The 26,391-nt window shown below is 37.4% G+C and overlaps 1 protein-coding gene across 3 annotated transcripts in view; it reads right to left on the reverse strand.

The window, feature by feature from the left end:
* rasa1a (RAS p21 protein activator (GTPase activating protein) 1a) overlaps window positions 1-26,391 on the reverse strand; it is a 79,637-nt gene that overhangs the window by 41,154 nt on the left and 12,092 nt on the right. For 2 of the 3 annotated variants that reach the window (XM_052096750.1, XM_052096756.1), the window contains exons 2-3: window positions 4,369-4,521; window positions 2,827-2,962 (exon numbers count right to left, since the gene is read on the reverse strand). In XM_052096750.1, coding sequence (XP_051952710.1) covers window positions 2,827-2,962; window positions 4,369-4,521 — 289 coding nt within the window. Of the gene's footprint in view, window positions 1-2,826; window positions 2,963-4,368; window positions 4,522-25,366; window positions 25,480-26,391 lie in introns of those variants that run through there. The other variant, XM_052096763.1, reaches the window with a different exon arrangement.

The following is a 26,391-nucleotide window of genomic DNA, read 5'->3' on the forward strand; positions in this document are numbered from 1 at the left end:
GAACTGCTTTAATGGTGCTTTTATATCATTTTTTAAGCTTGACAGTAACGAACATGACTAACACACAGTATCGGATTTGGATCGGGCTCGTCGGACCGCTACCCGATCCATCTAAAATCTTGGATCGGATCGGTGCTTCCCTATGTATGATCACACTGACTTTGTGACCAAAATTCCATTTACTCTCAGACAGTGTGCTGCAATGTGGGATGCGACAAATAGCCAGCACATTTTTTGTTTGTATTTATTAAGTCTTGAAAGCATTACTGCTCTTTACCAGAGCCAAATTGTATTTATTTTTTTATTGAAGTTTTATCTTTCAAATGACACGGCTTAATTTCACAGAAGTCAAGCAGTGATGAAGGGGGACAACAGAGGTATAACACTTGTATGTTTCTGCTTTATTTGACATTTCAGTTATCTGTGCACTTGTCAAATACAGTATATATGTTTATATGTTAATTCATGTAGACTATAGAATTTCAGAACACCCAGAATATGGTATGTCATGATTGTAACACATAATAATAATAATAATAATAATAATAATAATAAAAAAGCACTATAATGTAAATTTACAGTATATTTTGTATGTGTATATACTAATGTTGGTCAATGAACAACACATAAGTTCACTCTGCCAGACTACAATGTAAACATTAGTCATAAATACGGTCTCGGTTGCTTTCGCTTTTCGTGTTCTTCATAATTTAAAAGCAGCTCTTACATTCATTCACAGTTTTGTATTTTAATCAGGCAACAAAACAACACAAAAACATTTGAAACTTCTGAATGAGAGATGTTTACGATGATGAACTGCTGAGATTGGCAGGTATGGATCAACTGGGGATTGTGTTATCTGGTCTTGTATGCATGCACATGAATAATTTGAATTGCCTTTTCAGCAGATTCGTTCAATGTGAATTGCCAAGGAGCAAAGAAAAAAACGTTTTGCACATTATTAAACATATATATATATATATAAAATATAAATATACACACACATATATATATACACACACACACACATATACATATACACATATACATATATATAAAAATACACTAGGGTTATAACAGTTCTTGGTAAAATATAAACTGTAAGGTTCGCCACCCACGGTTTTGCATTGGCAAAGCGGTTCACCACAGGTTTAATAACGCATCGAGAGCACAAGATTTGGTGATGAAAACAAAATCGGCAAATAGACACACACAGTTTCAACCACCGCTAACGCGCCTGAGTGGATCTGTAAACGGATACACACCACCTGTGTTTCATGTGGGTCAAATTGATGAAATCACTGTTCTGTAATCGTTGTGTGTAGTTCAAAATGGCAAGCGCCAAGCGGAGAAAACAAGCTGCTGATACAGAAGCCCCCTGCATTATTCAAGTATCCTGTCTGGGAAAATTTTCTTTTTGCAGTCAATTACAACAGAGGTGGTCAAAAAGTTTACAAAACAGGCACTGTCTGCAGACATCAAGTGCCATATACTGGTAATACATCCATATATGATTAAGCATGTACACTGATATCACCCAGAAAAAGCCGCAGGTGAGCCGAAACTGCACACACTCCCTTCCGTTTTCAAGCAGGCACTTAATGTTAATTCAGACATACATAAAACAATAACTGAAACACTTGCAGTTTTCATTGCCATAAAGTTAGATGAAGATGTGGGATTTCAGCGTATGATTAAAACACTCAAGCCATGACATCCCGGACCCTTCTTGTATCGATATTAATAGCAAGGTTCCTTCTATAATGATGTACAGCTTCTGAATGTTGAATATCTGTTGAGTTTGAGTTTATAGTTCAGGTCCCTAAAGATAATTAACCATGGCTTTACTAGTAATACTGAAGTAACCATGACTGCTGTCACCAGGGTTTTCTTAGCAGGAATCATGGTTTTAATACAATTAAGCATGGTTTTACAACAGTAATACTGTTGTTTCCATATAGTAAACATTGTTTTACTATATATAATAACCATGATATACCGAACTGATACTGTAACCCTAAAACCGTGATACAAAATGAACCATGAGAAATTTGAAATGTTACACCCCTAATATATATATATATATATATTTACAGCTATATATGAATAATATACTAATAAATATATATATATATATATATATATATATATATATATATATATATATATATATATATATATATATATATATATTAATTCATTCATTGAGCTGTTTCCATCACTTTGTGACTCTCATCATCGACTCTAGTTTGCTCTTCCTTGCAATCCAGGATGTCTTCCTCGAATTTTGCCAAGTGAATTTCTCAACACGTATTCAACAACCTGAATATTGAGACATCAGTTTCACGACCTGAAATCCACCACTTGAATTATAAAAACGTCAAATTCATTTAGGTGAATTAACACAAACATGTTTCAAATATTTCAAATTAACAGCAACAGTTTGATAACATCTAATTACACCTATAATTCAAGATCATGAATTCGGACACTTTTTCAAATTCAAAAATGGCGCCACACATATGGACACTAAGTGCAGCCCTACAATAAGGTAACTGACAGGTATTCAACAAATAAATAGCTGATCAGATATAACTACAATTGCAGAAAATCATCGGTTATGCATAATAATGGAAACTTTGCTCATAAAAATCTATTAGAAGTTCAACAGTAATATTACTGTTGATGGAGGCAAATTTTGTACAAATGGAGTACTTTGATGGTCGATATCCTGACCCATCCCTATTATAGTTTTTCAAACTGTGACAAAGTGTTTTTCTAAAAGTTATAAGTTTTGATTTTTGAACATAAGAGTTGTAATCGTACCTCTGGGGGAGCCACCGGAGACAACAGTTTTTCACCTTTCAGTAGGCAAGACACATAGCTGTAGTAACCAATGAGGTCTGACAGGGATGAGAATCGTCGCCCACCGATATAGTAATCTCCACACATCGCGATGATCCTGAACATGCACAAGAAGAACATGTTTTTCCTTACTACTTGCAATTTACAAGACAAGGCCCAAATTAATCAGACTGACATTTACAGTGATTAAGTATTGTGTGGGTCATTCCAAATACATTTAACTAAAAAGGGGGGGACAGATTCTCAATGTACCATATCAGGGTTGCTGCAGAGGTTTCAAAATCTAATGTAAGACTTTTTCAAGACCTGAACAAATAAAATTAATACCATATCCCCATTCCAAAACAAACCAACACAATCTCAAAATAAATCAAGTATCACAGACTTTTACTTAAACAGGCAGCGGCACACATTCAATATGACCTTGCATGACAACATTGTTTATCAGTAAAAAAGGGTAGGATATATGCACGTTTACAATACATGTTAAAACATGTATATATATATATATATATATATATATATATATATATATATATTTTTTTTTGTATTTTTCTTTTATATATGTATTTAATTTTTAAAATTGGAAGTAAATGAAATGTTCTTAAGTCTTTCAAAATACCAATAACCAGGGGGGGATAAGACAAAAATATTTTATTTATAATGCAGAAGCTTAAAAGCTGAAATACACTGGGACTCTTATTTTGAAATGTTTGCACTTCACTGCTTCCTGCTGCTCACTCAAACAGATAAGGAAAATAAAATGTGCACTCCTACAATAATCGATAACATATTACAATATAAACAATTGAAAGTAACCATTGTCATATTTTATCAACACTCTATCATCATCATCATCAACAGCTGATCATTAGTGATCGCTTGTCATACATTTCCAATATGGCTTAAAGATTGTAAACTGCTCTGCAACAGCTAGAAACACTCACAAGCCCCCGTGTGCTTGGAGAAAAATACAACAGTGCAGCATTTTCACTCTGAAGGACACAGCGCATGCATTAACTTCATTAAATAATATTCTTTTGATGTTTGATAATCACATTAGGTCATATCATGATTCCTGTCTTTCCGCCTCCAAATTTAAGACCTCTTTAAATGATAATTAAGACTTTTGTTGTATCATTCAAGATATGAAAGACTTTTTATGACCTTATATTTTGGGAAAATGAATTGAAGACATTTTAAGGATCCGTGGGAACCCTGCATATAGACAAGCAGGTTTTAAATCAGTCCTTGTCTGTTCAAAACTGGTAAGTTAGGGGTTTGATCAACTCCTCAACCCCAAGTATGAGTGATAAAAGTTTTGCTTACAACTGTGATAGTGATGCTTGACTTAGCAAGGACCACATTACAATTGTTATAAAGACTACTGTGAAACAACGGTCACTTTGAGGGCATACACATTTTAACAGAATGTAATGTGGTTCCCTGTCCTTCAGTGAATTCTGCCCAAGAGGTTTGGACAGTCCAGTCAGCACTGCTCACCTGAAGTGATTGACCACGTTGGTCATGCTGAGGAAGGACAACACGAAGGAGCCAGGCCGCCGGTCGCTTTCCCTGATGAGGTAGCTGCCCGGTGTCCGAGCCTGACGCAATCGCTCTTCTGCAATGGTTCTGTCCAACTTTCCATGGTACCATCTGAAAGAAACACAGATTCAGGAAGTTAGTCAGCAATACTTACTCTAGTTGGTCAATCAGCATTGATTTAGTGACTCTGAATGTTGCAAAATTCTGAGTTCTTCTTTTTTTTTTTTTATGCCTCTTTTTGGAATGCTGACATAATCAAGCCTAAGTTTAGTTCATCTCATTCCAAAATGGTCTACAGATTTGAGAAATAGCTTTGCTATAATGCAGTAATTCAGTTTAAACCTACAAAGAGAGACCTGCAGAGATTGAACAGGATATTCTTGGAGAGATTTAAGAAAATAAATGATTGCAAGTCGGACAAATAAGACAATTAATAATGTTTTCTCATGACAAAAACTCATCCAGATGTATTGAAAGTGAAATGTTGCTCTAAAAAGGTGCCTCAGCACAGCAAGAAATCTTAAAAAGCTTTTGCTGCGGAGCCTCAGCCATTAAAAACATGCAGCTCTCTAAATTAAACAGTAGCTTTTCTAACACTGGTTAATTTTTTTCAGAGGCTTTTGGTCCCTGTGGAGAGACAAAAATTAAGACTTAAGTGTTTTGCAACAGGGGTTCAAGGCAGGAGGCAAGAGAGATTAGAAGGAAGAGAAAGACAAAGAGAGATAAAGTTGAGATTCAAGAAATATGGAAGTATATAAGTGTCAAAAGTCTTACCCAAAAGTGTGAATAGCACTAATTAAAAAAAAACTAAACACAAAAACAACAACAACAACACTGTATTAACAGCACTTGCATTTTGGGAGGCAGCAATTTAACATTGAATATTTACAGTATGCGGTCAAAACTACAATTAACAACATTTTGCACAATTTCAACTTCCAATATTCCCAATTCCAATCAGTCAAAAATGCTCACAAATCAGTCTCAAACTCATGAGTTTTAGTTTTGAATCGATCTAACAACTCAATGAATTGGCTGGTCACATTTTCTTCAAACTGCAAGTACTTAAGCCATGTCTGACTTCAAATGAATTGATGAAATAAAAGTAGGGCTGGGTGATAAAAGGGTCTCGATATAGATGATAAGCTTTTGACTAATTTACGATATTTAACCTATGTTCTAAAAACGCAAGTAGTTCAGTTTTCTCAGTGTGGCACTCAACTTCCATAGGGATGAATTGAAAATCCACACTTTGCTCAACGCGCCAGATGAAATGTAGGGTCAGACTGTTTGAAGTCACTAACGTTAGCTGCCTTGCTAATGATTAGGTATTGCTGGTCACCGCAAACCGGGTCTTCATGATCACGACTGTGTGCTCTCATCATCTCTAGTAAGCAGTACGACAAAACAACAGTGCGGTGTACACCAGCTCGGATCTTTCTGCACTGTATTCTTGAATATTTTTCTTAAGCACTGAACATGCTTCATTTATGCCCTGTCCCGCTCTGCACACACTGCCTCGTTTCCCCACATGCGAGTAAACATGAGGCTCCGCATAAATTAGCGTAGTTCCAAAGAACTTTAGACCAGAAGGAATTTTCCTTCTAAATGTATAGCTTTAATAATCAGTCTGTTACAAGCCTATAATAATAAACAAATAGATTTCTGTTCTAATTTTGTGAAATTAATCAAATTCCACCATCTCTGCCATGGATGACAAGGAAAAACAAGAAAACTACAAGTTGGTAGCCTACTAAATTTTCTCTCAGGGGATACCCCTGAACCCCCAAACAGAATCATTCCTCGGTCACAAGGACTTCTAAGCCCCATACATGGGTGTCTGAATGTAAAGAAATATATTATTTGAATGTAAAAATATTCAAACAATAACTGGACTGCTGTCACTGCTGTATGAAAACAAACAGATGATCTTTTAAAGTTCATAACCAACTGCACTCGATTGACAAACTCTATAAAATATTTTCATAATTTGGAAGAAAATTCCTCAGCCTCAGGGACTAAAAACGTTTTCATTTCAGTTTGTTCTGAGCAAAAACTGTATTTTTTAAATCCGGTTCAGAAGTTCTGCAGCCTCCTTTCCAAAAGGTTGCTGGTTAGAACAAAATAAACTAATGGTTAAAAACATAATTTTAAAATTGACAGTACTCTGTGCTAAGGGGTGGGTGAAATACCATTTGCAGCGTTGTTAGATCTCACAAGAGAAACAAGCAACATGGTCTGGAAAAACAAGCCCAAAATAAATAACTTCTTTCACCAAAATAAGCTAAAATAAGCATTGTTCCCCCTGTGTGGTGGATTTATTGACAGAAATCATAACAAGCAGTTAATTAACATTAAGTATAATTTGAGTCAATACCTGGCAACAATAAATAAGCGAAGACTTGGAAACAACTGAGAAATGTACTTTTTACCTCTAATAATGTTTTCCTTGTATCTGGATTATTCATGCATGAACAGTATATGTAGTAATTATACATAGTTGTTAAAAAGGTCTTCATTCAGAGAATGTGACATCCACTATGGGCAATTAGGCAAAGAAATGTGTGATGTAGTAGTTTCCTTCAGGATCAAAGCACATTTCAAAGTTACGTTGTGTAATTACAAAAATGTAATTTCTTTAGAGACTATGTTGACTGTTTAGGATTACATTTTTTTTTTTTTCTTAAAACAGTCTTGTTTTTTTAATGTATATGGGGAGCAATAACCATCCCTAGACCTCTGTAGAAAAGAGAAACTCAGATGAATCAAATTCTGAAGAAACATAATGGAGTGAAAGCCATTAACATTTCTCATGGACTATTTCTTGGTATACAAGTCATGGGTCTTCAAAAAAGGTGAGGCCTCAAACCCTAAACATGGGGTAAACGTCATGTTTATTTATTTCAACAGTGGTTTGAATATTTCAACAATAAACAATAAATATTAGAAACAATATGTAGGCCAACTAAATCATTTTTCAATAGAATATTTAGCACTTAATATAACAAACATCTTGCCTATGCCATCCAACATCTGAAAAACTCTTCTTAATAAGTTCTGCACTTTATTTGGACTATCTGTCCACATAGTTAATTCACTCAAATGAGCAGAGCAGGTCAATTAGCACTTCACATATGGGCAAAAAGGCACAGCCTTCAAAATCAGTCTAGATCAATCTACAAATGTAGCTTTTCAGAGAATTCAGCAGATATATGAGTGCTGTGTTGATGTGGTAAGCAGGAAGTGAGCATGTGAATAGTGGAGGTGTGAGAAAGCAGAAAAGAACACTAGATATTATCAGTCCATGATGAAATGCTACACTGACAGCAGATGGTATGTCATTATGCGGGCATGCATCTCTCCCATACTCAAATAAAATAGAATGTATGTGTGAATGTATTCACAAACATGTATGATGTTGGTGCTTCACTGGAAAGGCTTTCCATTTAGTCAAATGTTGAGTATGCAAATGAACTACAGCAGAAAGAATAAACAGCAAGGGGTTGTTCACACAGGATGTGTTCTTGTACTTGTTCTTTTTGTACTTGTTGGTATACACTGGCGGCCAAAAGTTTCACTATTTGAAAAAATGATTTTTTGATCAAATTTAGACAGGCCCCATTTCCAGCACAGTGTTTCCCATTAATTAACTAGACTCTAGCGGCCCGCCACGGTCTCATAATGAACCGAAACACTTCTCATCTAAAATGTTTTTGCGCTTCTCAGTTTCATAATTACATAAAATAAAAGGTTGTGTTTTGCAATCTCTCGCACGCCAGTCAGCTCCTCACCCGTTGCTGTAAACTTACATGCGCACACAAACTCGCAGACCTCTGCACTGGAGTATTCCTAGATCCATCTAACGTTATTTGGTTGAGGAGGATGACACATTTTTGAGGCAAGTAACATCCAGCCTTCTTCATTGCGAGTAAATTTCACATTATGCAACCAACAAATGTCTGTTATTAGCCACTAGCAACAAGTAAATATAAAAATTTCACTCGCCAGTAATAGAGTTGTGTAGTTTCAAATCACTGAGTCCCTTTTACTGAATAAAAAGCAGTTGATTAAGAAGCTGGATTCAGCCTAGTCTTTCCCTGCATGATGTCTCATGCGTGCAGGAAAAAAACACTTGTGTCTCATTCAGTTGAACTCCGAACATCTCAGGGAACCGCACCGTGGACGTCATGTGAAGATGAACCACTTCTCAAGGGCTCTGTTGTGCACGCATCTACAGAGACTTGCGCCAAACTCCCGCGAACATATAAACAAGGTGAAAACGTATTAATTTTGTGATCGCAAAGCACTCCAGTTTCACTGTAATATCAAATATGTGTGGTCATTGTGGGTTTATTCACACAGTGTTAATAACAGGCAGTGAGACAGAGGAGATGCCCTGCTCTATTTCTGTGGAGATGACATCTGGAAGTCTTCCTTCATGAGAAATAAGGGCTTGTGAGTTAATGAGAGAGTCTTAAAATAATGTGTGAAAGTGAAGAATTTAAGGCAGAAATATTTTACTATTGCAATATAGAATTATATATACTATCACACTGCTTACGGCTTCACTAGCTAGCTATCGTTAGCAGTCTGAGGTAACGTTAAAAGATTAAAAACTGAAATTGACATAACTAGTTTGTACCCTGCTTTTTAGAAGATTAGAGCATGAAATTGTTAAAGCTACAGTAGGTAGTATTTATTCATTGAAAAAAAAAAAATTCTATAAAAATGGTGTCTAAGTTAAATGAGGCCATGTGAGAAATTAGTTAGCACCACAGACTCAGTGAAAGGCAGGCCTTGGCTCTGTTTGTGAACAGCTGTCAAGTAACCCTGGCTGGGGGTGAAGAGCATCATATATATGGGGAAGAACTGTGTGCGCCGTTTCTCACAATTAAACTTATTTCAAAGTTGCCAACTGCAGCTTTAGGAGCACACAATTGTTTACAAGAGCATAACACTAGCCTCTGAATTTTGCTATCAAAGTGCACTAGATGGAAGAATTTAACTTTAAAATGTATAAAATCTTCCCTCCGGACCCCCCAAGAGGATCAGAGGCTCACCCCTATAGTCTCACAAAATCCTGTGGGGTACACTGCAGCAGCCATCATTCCAACACAAGAAAATCGCTTGCCATTATATCAAACAGTTGAAACCCAAGTGTGTCGTTAAATGAAGCTTAACATTGTGTTTGTTATTGAGTTGCCACAGTATGCAATAGACTGGCATGTCTTAAGGTCAATATTAGATCAAAAATGGCAACAAAAAAAAGAAACCGCTTTCTCTAGAAACTCATCAGTCAATCATTGTTTTGAAGAATGAAGGCTATACAAAATCTATAAAAAGATTTCATTCAAAGGTGTACCTTACAGTCTTCAAATACTAGGACAACTGGCTCTAACAGGGACAGAAAGAGATGTGGAAGGCCAGATGTACAACTAAACAAGAGGATAAGTACATGAGAGTCTCTAGTTTGAGAAACAGACACCTCACATGTCCTCAGCTGACAGCTTCATTGAAATCGACCCGCTCAACACCAGATTCATGTACAACAGTAAAGAGAAGACTCAGGGGTGCAGGCCTTATGGGAAGGATTGCAAAGAAAATCCATGTTTGAAATAGAAAAGAAAAAAGAAAAGGTTAGAGTGGGCAAAGAAACAGACATCAGACAACAGATAATTGGAAAAGAGTAATATGGATCTTATCCCCATTGAGCTTTTGTGGGATCAGCTAGACTGTAAAGTGCGTGCGTGAGAAGTGCTCCACAAGACAGCCACATCTATGACAAGTGCTACAGGAAGCCTGGGGAGAAATGTCCCCCGAGTATCTGGACAAACTGGCAGCTAGAATGCCAAAGATCTGCAAAGCTGTCATTGCTGCACATAGAGGATTTTTTTTATGATAAATCCTTGAAGTTTAAGAAGTTCTGAAAATTTTTTCCAAGAGCAAAATATGTACATTATTACAAACTTTTGGCCACCACTGTGTGCACACGTGTGCCAGATTTACATCTTTGGCATGTCTAATTATTTTTCAGCATCTTGCGCCATGAGCACCTCATATTAAGACACAATATTAAGTAAAAATAAAGTTCCATTTTAGATGCGTAATGTCAATGTCAGTTTTAAAACATTGGACCAATCAGCTGAATCTGGGAGCAGGATAAGCATATTGACTATATTGAGCATAAATATTTGCAACAGTGTATGAGAGTAAATATACTGTAGATACATCAATATATTAGGGGTGCACCAATCGGAATTGGACAATATTAATCTTAAATGAATCACACATACACTGCTCCTCTAATAAATGAGCTCTTGCTCAACCCTTGATGCGAGTTGTTGGCAATTCTAAGCATTCACGAATTTAAACTTGCAGACATGAAGTAATTCACATGAATATTACTTTTTTTTTTTAAATGTGTAAGAATAACATGTGTATGAATATTAAAGTTTTCATTTTCTAGAGTCATTACTGTAGTTATTCTGACTCATTGCACAGTGAGCAGGAAAAGGATAAAGAGCCTGCTAATGTGTATAAAAACAAATGAAACAACAAATAAACATGCAAATACAAATCTGAGTGCACGTGATGCAATGCGAGTTGTGACAATCAAAACATGCAAGCTCTCCAGGTGCTCTCAATATCTCATCATCAGTCACTCATCCCAGCGCTATTTTCTAAGGATCCCAAATTAAATCAAATTAATCTTGGTCACAATACCACTAATAACAGATATAACTGTTTAACCTTCAATAACGGCACCGCGTTTTTACGCATTTGCTTAATAATCCGTGATTTGTGAAACCAAAACAAGACGCCAAAGTCAGTAAACAAATACAGATACTAATAAAGATACATAGCAGTTTCTTACAGAGCTTGTAATGGATTTATTTTTCTTATTTTTAAAGTATTCTGACAACAGCATTATTAATAACTGTTTTCAATACAAATAAATGTTAGCAATTCACAACTAATGTAATTTTATGTAATGTTGGTAACACTTAATTAAAAGGTTTAATTTAACATTAGTTAATGCATTAGGTATCATGAACAAACACTGAACAATATATTTTTACAGCAGTTATTAATCATAAAGTTAACTAATAAAATTACAATTGTTCATTGTTAGTTCAAGGTGTATTAAAGTTAACTAATACAACTTTTGATTTTCAAATGTAATATTATATGTTGTAACTAACATTAAGTTCATTAATTCATGTTAACTACAGTTATGTTGTTAAATAATGTTAACAAATGGAAACTTTTGGTAAAGTGTTACTGTAATTTTACTGTGTGGGGCATAAACATAAAACTGCACAATAGAACTTGCAAAAGTGTGGCAAAGGGCACTTTAAGAAAAAATCAAATCAGTACCTGTATCAGCCAATCTTTAGTGTTAAAAAAGTTGGAGATCGGTATCAGCCTCAAATTTCCTGATTGGTGCACCACTAGTAAAAGCTCAATTTACATGCTAAAGTATCTTAGGTGAAAATTAGTGAAGAGACAGGCTTCTCTGAAATAAATGGGTAAATGACAATTAGCCTCAAAAGTGAATCCTAAAATGGCAGTGAATCAGCGGCACGTTGTCTCTAATTGGTCAGGTATTTTAAATAGCATGATATATTTGAAACTCTTCACAGTGCATTTTTAATCCAGTGCAACATAACACTACGATGACTTTGAAGATTTTATTAATTTCCATTACTTTTCCAGGCCTGAAATCCAAAATTTAAAAATTCCCTGATATTTCCACATGTAGCACTTATACTAAATGAACACAGTAACAGACACTGGATCTGACTGCTCTAGTGAAAGTGCTGTTCGATTGCATCTTCTGCAATATTTCCAATAGCCTTCTGAAATTTGAAAGGATAACTAAATGAAAGCCAAGTAACATTCCCCCAAGATCAAGAGACATTTAAGCAACCAAATAAAGAGTTTTATTTGAAATTTGCTGTTACTTTGGTTTCATGAGCAATGATTTTGGGTCAAAAAACCTCTACCTCACTCCATAACACATATTTAAAAAGTAAACACTTAAAGGTAAACACTGAAAATGTCCAACAACAGAAGGTTGAGAAAGACACTCAGATATGTACACTATTGGTGCACATTATCAACCACCTTCACACAACATGTAGGCGTAATTTGCACATTGCAGGTTTAACTAGGCTAAGTTCCGCTCTGCAATAATTTATTGAATAGACAGACTCATGAAGCAGTCTTTTGAGTAAAACTGCACCGTTAGCAGAAGGAGAGAGTCCCTCGTTTATTCCCAGAGGCAGCGTTTTCTTCTCAGAGGCACTGCCTTGCAGCTCTGTATGCTAGAAAAATGACATCAGCAGTACAGGGTTATTAGCACACTGGATAATGTGCTCTAATAAAACTTCTGTGGTCACATGAATCACAGATAGCATAGGCCAAATGAAGAGGGATTGTAGTCCTGGACGATGAGCACACATACAACAAAAGTCACACAGGTATGCTTCTTTTGGACTGCACTGATAAGTAAATGAGTGAACAATGAGAGTACATTTTCACACTAACTCAACATTTTAAAGCAGCAGTGTATCATTTCTGCACCACTACTGGCACCAAATGGATTAACAAATTTAATTATTAAAAAATTCAGTTTCAGCAGAAAGCATAAAAAATTGACAGTCTTTCTTTTCCAGGAAAAGGGACCAAAATACTGATGACTCATCCTGCATTTTTTGTGCAATCAAACTGTTGGGTTTCGGGCTGGGTTCGGGTATATTTTCCCAAGTATGGCTTTGGGTGGGGGTTTGTAATTAATGAAACAATAAACAGGCCTACCTAATTTGTTTTGCGCATGCACTCTCAATCCCAAAAACACGTGAACGGATAAGTCAGGGGCTGTTGACACAGACCGTGGTTTGTGCGTTGTGCACATCTGTGCTGTTTTTCTAATAGTTTATTTAAGTAAACATATGTTGGAAAGGCGCATTCTACCTTTGCACCATGTCTCGGGTTCCTTAAACGTCTCGCACTGGACCTCCACATTTTTTAAACATTTTTAAGGAACATGCGTTCTTACATGCTTTATTGTTGATTTATTTCCTATGTTAAAAGGACTCTGCCCTTTTTTGTGGAGAATAGGCATTTGTTTCGCCACAGCAATTTACTCATAGGTTACAGATTTCTTTTTCCTGCTTCCAATTGTCCATACTTCCATGCTATATAGTAGGGCTTGGTGATAGGACGATGTAACTGAATATCGACCATATATGACGAATAACCTCAAAGAGAAGCAAAGTGTAGGAATATACATTTGAAGTCAGAAGTTTACATACACCTTAGCCAAATACATTTAAACTCACTTTTTGACAATTCCTGTCATGTAATCGTAGAGAACGTTCCCTGTCTTAGGTCAGTTGGAATCACTACTTTATTTTAAGAATGCGAAATGTCAGAATAATTGGAGAGAATTATTTATTTCAGTACTTATTTCTTTCATCACATTCCCAGTGGGTCAGAAGTTGAAATACACTTTGTTAGTATTTGGTTACATTGCCTTTAAATTGTTTAACTTGAGTCAAACGTTTTGGGTAGCCTTCCACAAAATTCTCACAATAAGTTCAGACAGAACTGGTGTAACTGAGTTAGGTTTGTAGGCCTCCTTGCTCGCACATGGTTTTTCAGTTCTGCCCAAAAAGTTTATATTGGATTGAGGTTAGGGCTTTGTGATGGCCACTCCAATACATTGACTTTGTTGTCCTTAAGCCATTTCGCCACAACTTTGGAGGTATGCTTGAAATCCTTGTCCATTTGGAAGTCCCATTTACGACAGAGTTTTAACTTCCTGGCTGATGTCTTGAGATGTTGCTTCAACATATCCACATCATTTTCCTTCCACATGATGTGATCTATTTTGTGAAGTGCACCAGTCCCTCCTGCAGCAAAGGACCCCCACAACATGTTGCTGCCACCCCCATGCTTCATGGTTGGGATGGAGTTCTTCGGCTTGCAAGCCTTACCCTTTTTCCTCCAAACATAATGATGGTCATTATGACCAAACAGTAAAAAAATAAAAATTAATTAATCAGACCAGAGGACATTTCTCCAAAAAGAAAGGTCTTTGTCCCATGTGCACTTGCAAACTGTAGTCTGGCTTTTTTGTGATAGTTCTGGAGCAGAGGCTTATTCCTTGCTGAGCAGCCTTTCAGGTTATGTTGATATAGTACTCTTTTTACTGTGGATATAGATACTTGTCTACCTGTTTCCTCCAGCATCTTCACAAGGTCCTTTGCTGTTGTTCTGGGATTGATTTGCACTTTTCAAACCAAACTACGTTCATCCCTATGAGACAGAATGAGTCTCCTTCCTGAGGGGCATTATAGTTGCATGGTCCCGTGGTGTTTATACTTGTATACTATTGTTTGTACAGATGAACATGGCACCTTCAGTCTATGGAATTGCTCCCAAGGATGAACCAGACGAGTGGAGGCCCACGATTTGTTTCTGAGGTCTTGGCTGATTTCTTTTGATTTTCCCATGATCAAGCAAAGAGACACTGAGTCTGATGGTAGGCCTTAAAATACATCCACAGGTACACTTCCAATTGACTCCAGTCAGAAGCAAATTGGCTAATTGTCTATAGGCTTGACATACATTTCTGGAATTTTCCAAGCTGCTTAAAGGCACAGTAAACTTCTGACCCACTGGAATTGTGACATAGTCAATTAAAAGTGAAACAATCTGTCTCTAAACAATTGTTGGAAAAATGTCTTGTGTCATGCACAAAGTAGAAGTAAATGACTTGCAAAACTATAGTTTGTTAATATGAAATCTGTGGAGTGGTAAAAAAAAAGAAGAAAAAAAAGAGGTTTAATGACTTCAGCACTAGTGTATGTAAACTTCTGACTTCAACTGTATTCACTTCAATTGTGGTGTAGGAAGGCAAGATGCTTATCGGAGCTGTATCCTTTACAATTCACTTTATGCATGTCCGCAACCACTATTCAAGTCGAGCGGGCCTTTTCAAGTTCATGAATGAATCGCCTCAGGTCTTGTCTTTCACCAGAACGTTTTCATGTTGAAATGTTAAAATAAAAAAAAAATATTTACAGGGGCTAGTTCAGTTTGTACATGTATTGGATACCAAACAATTACTTGTGTCCAAAAAATTGTCCAAACCATTTTTAAGATAGAGACTAATATCTGGCATTAGACTCTGTGAATAAGACTCTAGGCTGTAAATTTCACCATTCTTCCTTTATAGTGGACAACAAGGCATATGGGTAAATAACCGATCCCCTCTGCACCACCAGTTGGGTTGCCTGATCATGTCAGTACAAGATCATTGGCTGGTGTCCTCGATGAACTGAAATCATGAAGACAAAAAAGCTAATTACATCATGGTCTTTCTTTTCCTTTCAGGAAATTGATCCTAGCATTATTTAGGTGACATGTATACTGTGCCAAGCGAACAGTATAAAGGAGCAGGTGAATGTCTAACTTCTGTTTGTGTTAGTATTAGACTTGTAGATTGACCCAAGTATTGACCTACATTGACAGTGCTCACTCGATACCAAAGGCTGACATTCCTTTTGCTTAGATGGATGACTCAAATTGATCCAAACATCAAGTTAAAAGTTACTAAACAGTCACTTCAAATGTTTTCAAATTAATTTAATTATATAGCAAGCGACAAACCCGTTATGCCCGTTAATAAGGATGTCCCAAAACTTTTTCAGATTAGCTGTTTTCTGGGGAAACTTTTCACCAAATGTGTACCAAAGTGTAGTAAGCCTAGAAACACACACACACACACACACACACACATGTTGTGTTTCCATGTTTTATGGGGACTTTCCATAGACATAATGGTTTTTATACTGTACAAACTTTATATTCTATCCCCTAAACCTAACCCTACCCCTAAACCTAACCCTCACAGAAAACTTTCTGCATTTTTATATTTTCAAAAAACATCATTTAGTATGATTTATAAGCTGTTTTCCTCATGGGGACTGACAAAATGTCCCCACAAGGTCAAAAATTTCGGGTTTTACTATCCTTATGGGGACATTTGGTCCCCACAAAGTGATAAATACACGCACACACACACACACACACACACACACACACACACACACAAAACATTGAGGCTTAAAGTATATTAGTATGTTGCTTATGACTGAACCCACTACAGGCTCACAGGCTACATTTAAAAGTCAACTAAACACAATAAGCTTGTTTACATGGACACCAAAAAGCTGTTTATTACAAAAAAGCTGCTAAACACTGGAAAGTGCTGTTCCCGTTTACATGCGCGGCCTTCGTGGATTTCTCTTTACCCCGGTAAACATGCGGCTCGGTCAGTAAGCAGCTTTCTCCACAGCAACGTTATGTGTAAATAACAAACCTGCCATCTAACGATGATTTTCTCTTTTGCTTGGCTTTATTTTCAGATATTCTGGTGTTGCTGCCGTGTTCGTTTCCTTAACTTTCCATCACGACCTACAGCAAAATTGCCCTGCAAAAGTGGGGTTTCCCTCTTACATAAAACTTGGACGTGTGGGACATATAGTTCGATATTTTAAAACATAGTGTATTAATTGGTATAGCTTATAGTGTGTGTGTAGGTACATTTTACTTTTCCCACTGTATTCTCAAAAATGTTGAATTATTTCCGCTGTGTGGACTTGTTGATATGATGTAAGGGCTACATCTTATGGCGTTAGTTATCCAATCTGTTTCACACACGAGCACTCATTCAGAACGCCACTTATGTGTTTACATGCCCACAAAAGCAGCACTCTCCAGCATAAACCTAGATGTGTTAAACTGCTTTCCCTTAAATTGCATAGTAAAACACAATTTGCGTTTTAATGTTTCAAAAACGGCGCTTTACGCAAAAACCCTGCAATAAAGCTTTCTTAAGTGCATATAAAACTGGGTCACTGTTTATCTAGTAAATTTGCACCCTAATAAGCATGCTAATTAAAAGGTATTATACTTTAAAACTAAATACACACTGCCCCTTAAATTAAAAGCAATCAACAGCAGAAATCAATGGAAGAAATTGACGCTTCAGCTTTGAGAGCTTAAATATCTCAGTGGTGGTTATACTGTTGTGAAGTAATTTGAAGAACTAACAAACATGACGTGTAAAAGTCCATACTCCATAGACTATAAACATCTCAGGACATACAGTGCTCTGACAAACACCCTGAGAAGTCTGTGTTTATGCTTGTGTTTGAGATGATCTAGTCATTTCTGCTAATGTCATTCCATCCAAACAGAAGCTTACTTATAGGTATAGTTTGAATGAACAAGGCTGTTTACAACAAACCTCAATTCATGTAAAAGCGAAGTTACAGGAAACGAGTTCAGGTGGACAGGTGACACTCTCGCAATGTGTTCTACAATACTCAAACCAAACACAACATTTGACGACTGATATGCGGTGCATAGTGGACAAAAATAAATTATCACCACCACAGACAGCAGCATATCACCAACAACTTAATTCAAGTTTTAACAGAAATTAGTGGAAGACCGTCAAGTATACTATTTAAATGTGTTCTTTTTTGTTATTGTTAAAGTACTTTCTCCTTTCCTAGATTAATCAGAAGAGAAAAGAGGTATATAAATCTAAATTCCAATCATTCATTCAAATTCTGTTTAACAACCCCGGAGCTCATTTTTTTTTTTGTCTTTGCCCTTAGACACACTTTTGCCAGCTATATTCCGCAGTTATGTTTATGCCATATACAGTATAATTACATTAATTGTGAATTGCAAAACATTTATTTGTATTGAAAACAGTTATGAATAGTTCTGCTGTCAATATCAAAGGTCATTGTAACATGCTGGCAACCAGTAAAAACCATGAGTGCATCACACACAGCAGATACATTCAGAAATAAGAAAGTTGTCTATTAATAGCTCCAAAACTGCACCTGTGAGGAATCATACGTATATACGATTTGTTTACTGTCTTAGCATTTTTTTGTAATACAAATGTACATTTACATTTATGCATTTGGCAGACGCTTTTATCCAAAGCGACTTACAGAGCACTTATTACAGGGACAATCACCCTGGAGCAACCTGGAGTTATGTGCCTTGCTCAAGGACACAATGGTGGTGACTGTGGGGCTTGAACCAGCATCCTTCTGATTACCAGATTACCAGTTATGTGCTTAGACCACTACACCACCACCACTCCCAAATCAATAATTATTAAGCAAATGCGTGAAGACGCTGTGCAGTTATTTAAGATTAAACAGTTATATCTCTTATTAGTGCATTGTGATCAACTTCCTTCTGATTTAAATTGGGATCCTCAATGAAATTGGGAATTTCGCTGAGATGTATGACTGATGAGGTATTGAGAGCACCTGGAGAGCACCCTTGTTTGATTGACACCAAGAGTGCTCGTGTTGAAGGTGGAGAAGCTAATAGAGCTCATGATCGCTCAAACAGAATCGCTCAACACACCATCTGATTGTCACGACTCACGTTACATCATGTATACTCATTACTCACATTTGTATTTGCATGTTTATGTTGTTTTCTTTATCCTCTCCGTGCTCACTGTGCAACAAGTCAGAATAACTACCATCCTGACTAGAAAATGGGCAACTTAATATTAATTAGAGCCAGACCGATATGGGATTTGAGACTTTCAATACCGATTTTAGAGGGGGGAAATTCATTGATTACCGATATGGTGGCCGATATAGTTTTTGAGCTGGTCTCACTTTCAAGGAGACCACAAATTGGTGGTATTCTTTTGACTGGATTTGCTAGATCCCTGGCTTATTTTTGCTTTGCCAGTAATTGCAGACAACTACATCACCATCTTTGGAGAAGTAGTCCCACACCTTACTGCCCTTTCGCTTTCGCTTTAAGCTTTAAGCCATCTGTACGTGATAGAGGAATGAACATTTTATTTAAGCTGGGCATTTTTTTAAATGTAGAGATAAGTTAATTTTAACTGATCATATATTTTACATCTAAAATATTGATCTGAAAACTAACTAGTAACTATAGCTGTTAAAAAAATAAATGCAGTGGAAAAAGTACAATATTTCCCTCTGAAATGTAGTGGAAGTATAAAGTAATAGAAAATGGCATGGTAATACTCAAGTACAAGTACCTCTAAATTGTACTAAAGTACAGTTTTCTTGCATATCAAAACATCATCAGCAATATTTAGCTGTTAATGTATAACAAAACAGTCACAAACAATAGCTCATGGTTCGCTGCTGACGAGTCAAGAGATAAACAGCGGCAGCAGTGTTCCACTGTACTCTGCTATAGTTCAGGAGTAACTTCAATGGTGGAAAACAAGACTTTTAAATATTAAATTTTGTAAATGCAATGACTGGATTTGTTCGGTTGAAGGGGGTACCAAACAGCGAATACACATTTACACATTAGCTTCAACTCCGCTGACAAGGTATAAAAGTACGTGGTTAACAAGTTCGCTATAAACTCGTTGTCATGGAGAGTAAAAGACGGACATTGTTCATTTACTTTCCATCATTGCATCTCACCAACTAGGTAACAATGTAGCATGAAATAAACACTCATTAGACATAATCCACCACCGCATAATTGCCTGCTGTGCTGCAAAAAGACGCTCTGATGCTTAACGTTCAATCTGCTACGTTACTGACTGCACTGAGAAACTACAGCTGGCTAACATAGCAAACAGATGTGATTAACATGAGTGACATGGTTGTTAGGGACAGGGTAAACATTATATTAGTTATATAGAAAAGGGGAAATTATGGGGTCATTGTTTATAAACATTCCAGTATGTATTTCACAAACTAGTTAGCAACTTACCGCGAAGACACCAATTAACTCTGAACCGTTTAACACCGCACTGTCAGCAGAACCAGTCAGCTCAGCTCTGTAAAAAAATGGAGCCAGAGCATGCTCTGCTGGGCAAACTACATTATGACTCCAATTCTAAATTCAAAAAGCATTGTTTTCTGCATTATATGTTCTGAAAAAAAAAAAGTTTTCATATCTGCACATATCGGAAATGGAAACAAAAACTATTACTTTAAAATCAAGTAACCAAGACACAGGCATGAACAAAATGCAGCGTTTTATATTAACATTTCAGCTTTTCGTCTGAAACTGGACCAGTGTGTGACACTATCACAGATAAACTCTTTTCCCACTCAAAACAATATTGATAATATGGATGTTGGACAGATACAAGACATTTTTTGAATAGAAGGTATGCTTTTGTCCTTTGTACATTCATAAGTAATTCATAAGAAATGTATTAGTGGTTGGTTGGCTGTATGTATGGATGGATGTATGGGCGGGCATGGATGGATATTCCACAGTCTAATAAAAATATTATATATATATATATATATATATATATATATATATATACACACACTCACCTAAAGGATTATTAGGAACACCATACTAATACTGTGTTTGACCCCCTTTCGCCTTCAGAACTGCCTTAATTCTACGTGGCATTGATTCAACAAGGTGCTGAAAGCATTCTTTAGAAATGTTGGCCCATATTGATAGGATAGCATCTTGCAGTTGATGGAGATTTGTGGGATGCACATCCAGGGCACGAAGCTCCCGTTCCACCACATCCCAAAGATGCTCTATTGGGTTGAGATCTGGTGACTGTGGGGGCCATTTTAGTACAGTGACCTCATTGAGAGAGAGAGGTGCAGCGGCTGACGAACTGGTGTAGAGCCAACAACCTGTCCCTGAATGTCGACAAAACAAAAGAGATGGTTGTTGACTTTAGGAGAGCACAAGGTGAACACACTCCTCTGAACATCGACGGCTCCTCTGTGTAGATCGTCAAGAGCACCAAATTTCTTGGTGTTCACCTGGCGGAGAACCTCACCTGGTCCCTCAACACCAGCTCTATCACCAAGAAAGCCCAGCAGCGTCTCTACTTTCTTCGAAGGCTGAGGAAAGCACATCTCCCAACCCCCATCCTCACTACATTCTATAGAGGGACTATTGAGAGCATCCTGAGCAGCTGCATCACTGCCTGGTTTGGGACTTGCACCGTTTCGGACCGCAAAGCCCTGCAGAGGATAGTGAGGACAGCTGAGAAGATCATTGGGGTCTCTCTTCCCTCCATCAAAGACATTTACAAAAAACACTGTATCCATAAAGCAACCAGCATTGTGGACTGACCCCACACACCCCTCACACAAACTCTTTACCCTCCTCCCGTCTGGCAAGAGGTACCGAAGCATTCGGGCCCTCACGGCCAGACTGTGTAACAGCTTCTTCCCCAAGCCATCAGACTCCTCAATACTCAGAGACTGGTTTGACACACACGTGTCCTGAGTTGCACTTTAATAACTGTCACTTTATAACTGTCTGCTACCTCAATAACTGCTATGTGCATAGAACACTATCTCATAGTATGTTATGTTTACATTTTAGAAACTGTCATCTTTTTGCACTACTGAGTACTGGTCGGCGCTGCACTGTCTATTGTCCTGTTCATTGTCAGTAATTTGTTGTACTGTCCCGTACTTTTTGCACATGTTTGCACGTGCACTTTATATAGGTATATATAGGTAGTTTATATAGGTATTTTATTTCGTTGTGTAGTCTCATGTGGTCCTATGTTGGTCCTTTGTTGTTTTTATGTAGCACCATGGTCCTGGAGGAACGTTGTCTCGTTTTGCTGTGTACTGTACTAACTGTATATGGTTGAAACGACAATAAAAACCACTTGACTTGACTTGACTTGACTTGACTTGTCATGTTCAAGAAACCAATTTGAAATGATTCGAGCTTTGTGACATGGTGCATTATCCTGCTGGAAGTAGCCATCAGAGGATGGGTACATGGTGGCCATAAAGGGATGGACATGGTCAGAAACAATGCTCAGGTAGGCCGTGGCATTTAAACGATGCCCAATTGGCACTAAGGGGCCTAACGTGTGCCAAGAAAACATCCCCCACACCATTACACCACCACCGCCAGCCTGCACAGTGGTAACAAGGCTTGATGGATCCATGTTCTCATTCTGTTTATGCCAAATTCTGACTCTACCATCTGAATGTCTCAACAGAAATCGAGACTCATCAGACCAGGCAACATTTTTCCAGTCTTCAACTGTCCAATTTTGGTGAGCTCTTGCAAATTGTAGCCTCTTTTTCCTATTTGTAGTGGAGATGAGTGGTACCCTGTGGGGTCTTCTGCTGTTGTAGCCCATCCGCCTCAAGGTTGTGCGTGTTGTGGCTTCACAAATGCTTTGCTGCATACCTCGGTTGTAACGAGTGGTTATTTCGGGCAAAGTTGCTCTTCTATCAGCTTGAATCAGTTGGCCTATTCTCCTCTGACCTCTAGCATCAACAAGGCATTTTTGCCCACAGGACTGCCGCATACTGGATGTTTTTCACACCATTCTTTGTAAACCCTAGAAATGGTTGTGCGTGAAAATTCCAGTAACTGAGCAGATTGTGAAAAACTCAGACCGGCCCGTCTGGCACCAACAACCATGCCACGCTCAAAATTGCTTAAATCACCTTTCTTTCCCATTCTGACATTCAGTTTGGAGTTCAGGAGATTGTTTTGACCAGGACCACACCCCTAAATGCATTGAAGCAACTGCCATGTGATTGGTTGATTAGATAATTGCATTAATGAGAAATTGAACAGGTGTTCCTAATAATCCTTTAGGTGAGTGTATATTACACTGTATATAAAGCAAGGTTTCGGTTTTTAGCGCAGAATTTTCTTTTAAGCACGAACAACACTGGATCGTATGTGAAGAACTCTGAACCATAAATAGGAGTGAGAAATATGCATTAGTTAACCACATGCTTGTTAAGCCATGTAAGGGACGTTATGATGACACTTCATATGAAAAGTGGTACTTCACATGTCATGTGAAACAGCTCATTTGGCTGCAAATTAACTCTTATGAGAGAGTGGATGCTTTTGCATTCAGGCTCACTGAAGCACAAATCTCTCAGCACTTGAATAGGTTATGATTTTTAGACAATGGCTGTATTTTTAGATCCTAATAGCCTCAAAAAGGAAAATCCTTTTGAATTAATCATAAAAAAATGGCATGAAAAGATCCTGACAAGATACCAGTGAAGCAGCACAATATTCATCCTTTTGGTTATATTGTCATGGTTGGCTTACTGAAAACAGGACATGACCTTTGTGGTTAGTCTGTGCCAGCCATCAGGGAAGGAATTGGACCTCTCAATTTACAATGCTTCATATTGGACAAAGTGAGGGCAGCCAGGGCTTGTTAAGACTTGATTGAGGGGTCGTATTCACTCTCGATCTCTCTCGCTCTCCTTAGCTCTCTTACTTATCTGTCTTTCCTCAAGGGTCTCGTCTACTTCAGAAACACCTCTAAAGATGTCAAGTCACCACTCATCAGCATCACAAATTAATGAAACTGCACTACTTTACAACAATCACGCTCCTCAAATATGCTGCTAGGAGGACACCTAAGACCTTTCAGCAAACACTGTAAACTCAGTTATCAGTCTGCCGTTTGAGCTCCAGAAATATGATATCACCATTGTAAAACCACACAGACAGTATAAAAGTAATGAGTCATCAACTTTGTTCTCAACACAATGGATTGAAACATTCATAATGATGAAAAAAACATCACTAATTTGACAAATTGCTCTGCAAGCATTACCACGAATTCATGCATTTAACATGTCAACCCGAGACAATGTCAAAATCAATAAAAAAATGAAACGACAGAACTAGATGTATTATTGTACATATTATTGTTGAAGTCACACTATTTTAAATATATTATATCAAATCCAAGTAAAATGTTAAGGACAAATTAAAAGTCTTCATAAATATTATACACTCATTGATCACTTTATTAGGAACAACTGTACTACTTATTCATGTGATTATCTAATCAGCCATCATGGAGAAATGGGTCCGGAGCTTAAGTTAATGTTCACATCAACCATCAGAATGGGGGAAAAAAATGTGATCTCAGTTATTTCCACCATGGCATGATTGTTGGTGCCAGACGGGCTGGTTTTAGTATTTCTGTGACTGCTGATATCCTGTGATTTTCACGAGCAACAGTCTCTAGTGTCTAAAGAACGGTGCGGGGGAAAATAAATACATCCAGTGAGTGGCAGTTCTGCAGACAAAAATGCCTTGATGAGAGAGGTCAATGGAGAATGGACAGATTGGTTTGAGCTGACAGAAAGGCTACTGAAACTCGGATAACCAACCTGTAAAATTTTAGTGAGCAGAATAGCATCTCCAAATGCACAACAAATCGAACCTTGAGGTGGATGGGCTACAACAGAAGAAGACCACATCAGACAATTTATTAGGACTAAAGTGTTCCTAATAAAGTTCTCAATGAGTTTGTATGTATCTGTTCTGAAAAAGCTTCTTTTTTAAAGGAAACAAATCCAAAAATGCTGCCAAATCAATTTAAAATTATTCATATAAAAACTACAACATAGTAAGCACCAATACAAGAATTGATGAATTGTAATAAAAGCAACATTTATCTACACATTTTAATGAATAATTTTAATACATGAAAAATGCCACGCATCTGTGAGAATTCTGTGAGATTTTTTGAGTGATGATGGATGAAACAAACAAATTGTTGAATCTGAACCATTGAAGCTGGTAGTTTAAGGTTATTCTCAGAAATTAATTGTTCTTACAGACTACCAGCTGAATTTTAAATCAGAGACCCTATTAAAACGTCTTAGGACTCTCATACTTGCAAGTTATGAGAAAAAATTTAATCACAAAACAAATGTAATGTCTTGTGTTTAGGAAACCTTATGCCCAAAGAAAAGCATATTAAAATCATCATGATGTTCATGACATTGCTTGAGTTAACCAGATAAACAGGGCAAAACAGAAAAAAGGAAGATTTTCACTACATATTTTGCCAGTCTGAGCACCAAAAACAGCACTCGCATGTCCCACTTACACTGAATTCATCCTCTGCTGCATCTTGGGCTGTCTGTCTTGCTCTCACTCTCTCACTCACTCACTCACTCAAAGTATTCCTGCTCCACTGCTGCCAAATCGCTGGGGTCCGTCTCCTCTGTCCCACCAGTCATAACAGACAAACCTTCGTTTTGGTCTGTGCCATGTTCCACGGAACCTGCTGTTCCACTGAGATCACGGAGCAGAAACTCTGTCTGCATGGGAGTAGCGGAGGGGGGCTCCACCTCACATATGTTCGGCACCGTCTTGGCTGATGCTCAACGTAAAATAATCCATGGTAGTTATCGCTCCTTTTGAGTACTGCTTTTATTACGGGATGCTAGACACTTGAGCCCTTTACCTGGAAAATGCCAAATTCATAGGAAATGCCTCGTCTTTGCTGCCTGCTTGACGTCCTTCTTCTTTGAAGGCAGTCACTCAAATAATGCAAAGTATGAGTATGAAATGGCTCAGCTAGCAGACCGGGCAGGGTGGGAAGGGAGGGGACGAATGGGATGTGTGACACTAAGATCAGTCGGAGGACAAAAGCTGCACACCACTATAGAGTCTGAAGGAATAATTCATCTAGCCTCATGTTTTTTTTTTTTTAAGAATTTTTTTTAAGAAATTGTGCATAGCTCTGGCAATACAATTACAGGTCATAGTAAAAAAGGCCATTAAGTTCCATAAAGGAACAAAAAAAAAAAAAAGCAGCTAAAAAAGCACCAAAAAAGGCATCACCCCCTACTTTTTATTCCAGACAAGGACGTGGTCTAGATGTGAGATTCAGGTGTGACTATCAGTGAGTATTACTGAAATTGCAGTTATGGCTTCAAAAGACTTGGAATACACAGTAGTGCTCGAGTTGTATGAACACCTTTCATTCTGTCCTTTTTGGAGTTTGACAGCCCTTTGTATCTATGAACTGTCATAGTTTGGAAAGAGCTGTGTAAAAGTTCTTCAAAAGTGTGTACTTTTTTATTTCATTTTTTTTGTGAAATTGCACCATTTATATTGTACCACAGT

Source organism: Xyrauchen texanus, chromosome 3, assembly GCF_025860055.1.
Source record: "Xyrauchen texanus isolate HMW12.3.18 chromosome 3, RBS_HiC_50CHRs, whole genome shotgun sequence".
NCBI lineage: Eukaryota > Metazoa > Chordata > Actinopteri > Cypriniformes > Catostomidae > Xyrauchen > Xyrauchen texanus.